This window comes from Alexandromys fortis, unplaced genomic scaffold (assembly GCF_014885135.2).
Source record: "Alexandromys fortis isolate MF-2015 unplaced genomic scaffold, M_Fortis_MF-2015_v1.1 scaffold_149, whole genome shotgun sequence".
Classification (NCBI taxonomy): Eukaryota; Metazoa; Chordata; class Mammalia; order Rodentia; family Cricetidae; genus Alexandromys; species Alexandromys fortis.
The window spans coordinates 1,796,790-1,803,579 of NW_026068025.1; the positions used below are offsets into that span (position 1 = coordinate 1,796,790).

The window sequence follows — 6,790 nt, forward strand, 5'->3', positions numbered from 1 at the left end:
CAACTACATTTCTGTTTTGGAGATGGAGGTTAAGAGACTATTCTTCCCCCCCCCCCCCACCAGGGTCTGGAGCTGTGTCGTGTGGTGGCTGTCCATGTGGAGACCATGCTCAGTGCCAGGGAGGAGCGGCTTACACTGCCCCCCAGCGAGATCACCCTGCTCTGACATGGCCTATCTTCTTGCTGCTTCCTGCTAGAAGATTTGCTCTGTGGCCTGAGGATAGTTGCTGGGCCTCTCTGGACCAGTGACCCCAGACAAGGGCCAGAACCTTGGAGGAGACCAAAGGAGACAGGAGAAAAAACCTCAGGAACCCGAGAGGACCTGTCTGCTGCTGGGACAGAATCACTGATGCAGCCAAGGCTTCGTTAGCAGAAGTAACTTTTAAAAGCTGGCCTGTCAAACAGCGAGGAGGAAAGCAGGACAACGGGACCTCCAGAGGGTGACAGGCGCTGCCTTGACTACCACCCTTGACAGGGAAGCCCCATACCGGAAATCTAGATGTATTTGGGGCCTGCCTTTAGTTTCTCTGGGGCTTGTTACTGAGATCTGTTCCAGCTTCATACCTCCGCCTTCCATGTGTCCTCATCAACCTGGACCTGTGACCCTTGGTCATTTCTTTGCAAATAAGTGGTATTCTTGGCAGTCGTGTCCTCCGTGGAATCACTCAGTGGCTGGCAAGCAAGTCTGAGAGAGGAGGTAGACACAGACATGCCAGACTCGCTGCTGTGAACAGCATTTCCGGCAGACACAGCTGCCTGTCCTCCCTCCAAGGACCCTTGGCTTCCACTCTACAATCTTTTTTTTTTTAAATATGTTTATTTATTACATATCCAGTGTTCTGCTTGCATGTATACTTGCAGGCCAGAAGAGGGCACCAGATCTCATTACAGATGGTTGTGAGCCACCATGTGGTTGCTGGGAATTGAACTCAGGACCTCTGAAACATCAGGCAGTGTTCTTAACCTCTGAGCCATCTCTACAATCTTTTGGTAGCCCCAGCCCTAGCTTCCATCACAGGATGAACCACCCATGGCACAAGAGTGGGGAGGTAGAGAAGTTCCAGCTCAGGGGGTGGGGGCTAGGAAGACTGAGAAAAAGTCTCCGATTGGTACATTATGGTTGAATGAGTAAAGCTTGCTAAGAAGAGACAGAAAGGAGAGGAGTCAACGTTCTAGAGGAAACCATGGTTCCCTGCTGGGTTTGCAGGAGGGTCTAACCTAAATTGATGGCTAATGTAGAGTAGGCCCTTGGAAAATACTTGCCATATAAATGAAAGGATAAATTTTAAAAAATGCTAGGTACACCTGTAATCTCAGTACTCCAGAGGCTGAGTCAGGAGGATTACTTTGAGTTCAAGGTCAACCAAGCCCTACTTAGTGAGATCCTGTCTGGGGAAAAAAAAAAAAAGATGCTGGGGAGATGCCTCAGTGGTTAAAAGCATTGGCTGTTCTTCCATAGGACCTGGGCTCAACCCCTAGCACCCACCACATGGCAACTTGCAACCAACCATCTGTAACTCCGGTTCTACAAGGTCTGTTGTCCATGGGTACCAGGCACATGTATGATGTACAGACATGTGTACAGACAAAATGCACATACATATAAAAAATAAAATTTAAAAATAAATACAATGAATGAGTGTAGATGGGAAATGCTGGTGATGGGGGACTGGTAGAAGACACAGAGGCTTGGGAACTGGAACTAGCGTGGCATCAGCATCCATGATACCGGAGGAAGAGCCTGAGACTAATTCAGCCATTCAGTACCTCGCCAGGCCCTGGGAACTACTTTATGGGATAACTATGAACCAGGGCCAATCCCAGGAGTGGAACCAGCCAATTGATAAGAACAGGTCCCAACTCATGGGGCCTAAAATGATGTTACTAGTAGCAGGTGACCCTGGTATTAGAAAAACTTTTGAGGGTAGCTTGGACCCAGCTTCTTGGGAATTCAGAATTTCATCCCAAGGGCCAGGTAGAACTTTCCAGTAGTAGTGGATCTGCAGCCCTCACAACTGGAGGCAAGGAGCTGGGAGACCTGAGGGAAGGCTGTCTTTGGTCTACAGCCTGTGAAACTCCAGCATGACCTCAGGGGATGGAGGATTGACTATTTGGGGGAGATTTTGGATGTCTAAGCAGCAGGACACTATGGCTTGATGAGTGAGGATGTTGCAGAGGGTCAAGGAAGAACTTTGATGTACTCACCTTAAGGCTCTCACTTCATGCTACTGCCTGAGGCTGGCTTTCTCTAGAAGCAGGGTAGGAACTATGCAAGGCATAGTCACATCAGCACTACCATAAGGACCGTGGCTCTGGGTAGCTGGCTTGGGGTTCCTTAGCCCTGGTGTCTGACTGTAGTAATTAATTCTTTTGTTACTGGTGGAAAAACACCTGACAAAAGTCACTTGCTAGCCGGGCAGTGGTGGTTCATGCCTTTAATCCCAGCACTCAGGAGGCAGAGGCAGGTGGATCTCTGTGAGTCCGAGGCCAGCCTGGTCTACAGAATGAGTTCCAAGACTGACTCCATAGCTAATGGGAAACCCTGTGGGGTGGGGTGGGGGACCAGAATCCTAGAGCTCCTTCTGCCATGACTCCTCTGCCATGACTGATTGACAGCACCCTGAAACTATGAGTAAAATTTCAGAGATGTCTGGGAACCATATCCATGCAGATAAGTCCTGTCAGGGGAAAAGCCACAGGACTTATATCCCCAGGCCACTACCTTTTCATCCAGTGGCTTGGCCACATTCTCCCAAACCTGACTCCTTTCATTTTCAGGGGTACTGCTCTAACCACCTGGAGTCCAGAAGATTCATTCAACTATTTGGGGTGGGCTACAGGCATTCAATTTAGGCAGATTTAATGTTACATAGATTACCAGCACATATGTGTGATAACAGTTCCTTAAAATGAGAATGGATATAACTGGGAATTAGGACCAACCTCCCGAGTGTTGGACCCACAGTGATAGCAAGGATATGGTCCAATTATGTCAGTTCATCCTAAAACTATAAAAGGCTTATGATCAGATAGTTTCTCCTGCTAACATTACAAAAATATTCCTTCGTGATCCCATCTGACCTGAGCTTTAGTGTATATGTGCCGGTCTTTTTTTCATTCCCTTAACACCCCTAGCCAGGGTTCTAGGACTGTGCACAGGCTGATGTGGTGAGGCCCAGGACAGAAAGTTCCAGCCTAATGTGGGACAATAGAGGAGGGATATCTGGGCAGCATGGAAGATCAAAGTAATAAACTCATGGAGGCTTGGTGCTCAGGCAAGCGCAGCTGTGCACATCATAATTCAGGACACTGAAATAACCAAAATGACCTCTTTGCTGCCTCTCCTCCCCCTATGGAACAAGGGACTGGGCTTGCCCTAATTTCAGGCTGACACATGCCTCTAGCTCTCTTCTGCTCAGGACTCTTAAGGGAATGCTCTCTGGGTGGTTGAAGGTCCACACTCAGATCCACTTCTTTACTGGATGGTTGCTTGCCCTCTGAGTTTTGCTTGGAACAAAGATATTCTAATTGGTCATCAGTATTCCCAGCATAGGACACAAATGGAGGTTAGGGTTGGACATCTGTTGTTGTTGTCTGTTATGTGCACTCCTGTGTGCACTTGTGAAAACAGGTGCCTGTGTGTGTGGACGCCAGAAGCCTGAGGCTGTAGGTTGATGTCTTCCTTGATTACTCTCCATGTTAAAGTTGTGAACCTGGAGCTCACCAATTCAAGTAGGCTATCTGGCTAATGAACTCCAGGGATTTGGCTGTCTCCATAAGCCTCCCATCAACGCCTCACTGCTGGGCTTACAGACATGTGCTACCTAGCTTTTCACATGGCTGCTGGGGAATCTGAACCTGTCTTCCTGTTTTACATGGCAGGTATTTTACTGACTGAGCATCTCTCCTGCCCTACATTGTTTTAAAAGGTAATTTTAGGAGTTTCAGGAGTGTTCAGTTGATAAACCTGACTTCAACCCCAGAATCGAGTGGGTTTTTTGTTTGTTTTTGTTTTTTTGTGGACAATTGTAATCTTGCAGCTGGGAAGGCGGAGACAGGATTCCCAGACCTGCCTAGTCAACTTAACAAGACTTAACAAGTTCCAAGCCCCTGCCTCAAAACATGGTGTGCAACACTCCAGTAATAACACCTGAGGTTGACCTTGAACATGCATGCCCGCAATGTACCTACACACTTATGCACTGTGCAGACATGAACACACATACAGGAGGCAAAGGCATCCTCACCTATATAGCAAGACCTTGTCTCAAAAAACAAATTATTTTTTACTATGTGCCAGGCCCCTTGCAAACAGTAACTCACTAACTCATTCAGTCCTTAACATCCCCCAAAGAGGTCAGTAGAATTGAGACGGTGCTGTTGGAGTGTTGGCAGTGTTGGGCTTGTGAAGTTCAACCCAGTCCTGCTTCTCCCCACAGGACCTGAGCCTGATTCAAGAGCACAGTCAAGTAGGAAACACTATGGTTAGCTGGAACTGGAGAGTTCACCTATAGAAGAGTCATTTTCCCCCCTTCTTTTTCTGAGGCAGAGTTCACTATGTAACCCTGGCTGGCCCTGAATTCCGAGAAATCTGCCCCTGTGCTACCACCCCTGCTGGGTTTAAAGGTGTGCACCACCACACCCGTGGAGGGTCACTTGTTAGGTGGTTCTGGTGTGGGGTAAAGAGCTCCCACCATGCAGCTGTAAAAGGCAGATCAAAGGCTTAGAGAACTGGACTTCTAAAGAGCTTCGGACCTCCCAGCCAAACTGCCTTTTGCTCAAGTGGGAGACCCACCAGGTGTTCACGAAGTGCAACCCAGGCGGGATTCCACTAGAGTCCAGGTCAGCTGCCCTTGCCCATAGTTCACTCCTTACCACCTGCAGCTGCCCTTCCACCCTCATTTCATCACTTGGGTCCATGCAGCTGTTACAGGAATCCCCAGTGTGCCTGTCCCATTTCCCGTTATTTGCCTGCTGCTTGGGAGGGAGGGTGACTTGGATCCCCAGTGTCCTGGCTTCCCACCCCACAGGCTTTACCAAGTTACCACACTGTCCCCACTTTCCTGCGGAGACTGCTGTCACCCTCCATATACAGATTAGGACACTGAGGTCCAGACCCTCTATAAGCAATCCTTCCGCTGATTCAGTTCATCCTCACAAACACCTTTTGAGCTGAAGTATGGTTTTACACACCAGACAAGAGGTGAACCTAAGGAAAGGCACGGTAGATGGACAGGCATTACAGGTGACGGCATGGGCAAAGGCAGGAGGGACAGGGGTGTCTGAAAATCTGACGAGTACCAAAGAGGGGGCAGCTCAGCGTGGAAAGGGCATTGGGAACCAAGCAAAGCGGCTGGATATCGTCTTGGGGAGGTCGGGAGCAGAAACCTATTTGCTGGAGGGGTCTCCAGCATGACCACACCTTTGTTCAGCCCTTGCCCTCTGCTTCAGGCTTTCTTGTTGCTTGGGTGTGTAGTGGTTGGTTTTGAGACAGAGCCTCGCTACAAAGCCTAGGCTGAGCTCCAACTTGTGAGCTATTCTCCAACCTCTGTCTCCACAGTGCTGGGATGGCAGGCGCACTTTACACACCGCTGTTCAAATGTTTGAAGTGTCTGAAGTGAATATCCAATTTGAGCTAATCCGTGGTAAACCTGCACCCGTGAGACGTGAGCCCTTTTGTCGCCCCCTAAAACAGGGCCCCATAGATCCACCCCCAGCAGACAAGATACGCCCGTGCGCGCGTGCCCGCGGCTGCGCGCACGGCGGGCAGTCCCGGGACGTGACTTGTGGAACGTCCGCTCCCGGGAGCGATGGCGGCGGGGACTAGGGTGTGGGATGCCCCGAGTGCGCGCCTCCGGCTTCTGCTGCTGTCCTGACTTGCTCCGGAGTTTGGGTCCGATGCGTTTCAGCCCTCAATTTGAAAACTTTCCTACTGTTTCCGAAGCTTCACGGGAGTCCACAGGGGTTTCCTCCTCTAAGAACTCCAGTCAGGCACTGACTTAGCCACCTATTCACCCTTCAGGGGTCCTCAAGCTTCTGCCCGAAGCTAATTAAGTGATGGACGCAGTAGCCAAGGAGACCAGCTGATTGACAGGCACGATTTACCAACCGACTCTGGAAACTCCAGTCTGTGTTTGCCCAACGCGTGGCCGGCAGTCCAATTAAGAAAGTGGAAGCGCCAAAGGGGGCGGTCACGGGGCGGACTGGGTTGTGGTGGTTCCCGAGGATTGTGCGCTGGAAGCTGAGGCGTCTGCGGGCATCCGCACGATGCCTTGACGCGGCAGCGCGGCAGAGTTGACCCCGCGAGCACGGCGCAGCCGGGGGAGTCCTCCGGCCCCGGAGGCGGCGCGGCGTGAAGGCGAATCACTGCTCGAGAGCTCTTCTCGCCAAGTCTTCGGTGGGTGGGGGAGGGGCGTCGGACGGCGAGCGGGCCGCCTGTGCGCTTGCGCGGGCACCTTTGCCGACCGGGGCTGCACGGGCGCGCATGCTCAGAGCGTGCCGAGTCTCGTGGCCGCTGGCACTGCGCAGGCGCCGCGAGAAGCCCGCTAAGGAGCGGCGCTGTCGGAGGTCGGGCGGGCAGGCGGTGACGTCGTGAGGAGAGCTTTAAAGTGCGGGCCGGGCAGGGCGTCTGAGGGTCTGACCCGGAGTCTTCGCCGAAGCCCGCCCTCCACGGCATGAGGCGCTGCCGGCGCCCTTGCTTCTCGGGACGTGGAGAAGGTGGAGAAGGAAGACGCCTCGCTGTCGCTTGTGCTGCATGACCGGCCGCTGCTGAGGTTCGACCCTTTCCCGGC

At 51.7% G+C, this 6,790-nt stretch overlaps 1 protein-coding gene across 1 annotated transcript in view; it reads left to right on the forward strand.

The window, feature by feature from the left end:
* The window catches only part of Myo15a (myosin XVA), a 56,739-nt gene extending 52,375 nt beyond the window's left edge, over positions 1-4,364 (forward strand). The window contains exon 65 of the mRNA XM_050163812.1: positions 64-4,364. Within this exon, the coding sequence (XP_050019769.1) occupies positions 64-165 (102 nt within the window). The 3' untranslated portion in view covers positions 166-4,364. The remainder of the gene's footprint in view (positions 1-63) is intronic.
* Positions 4,365-6,790: the final 2,426 nt, after the last annotated feature.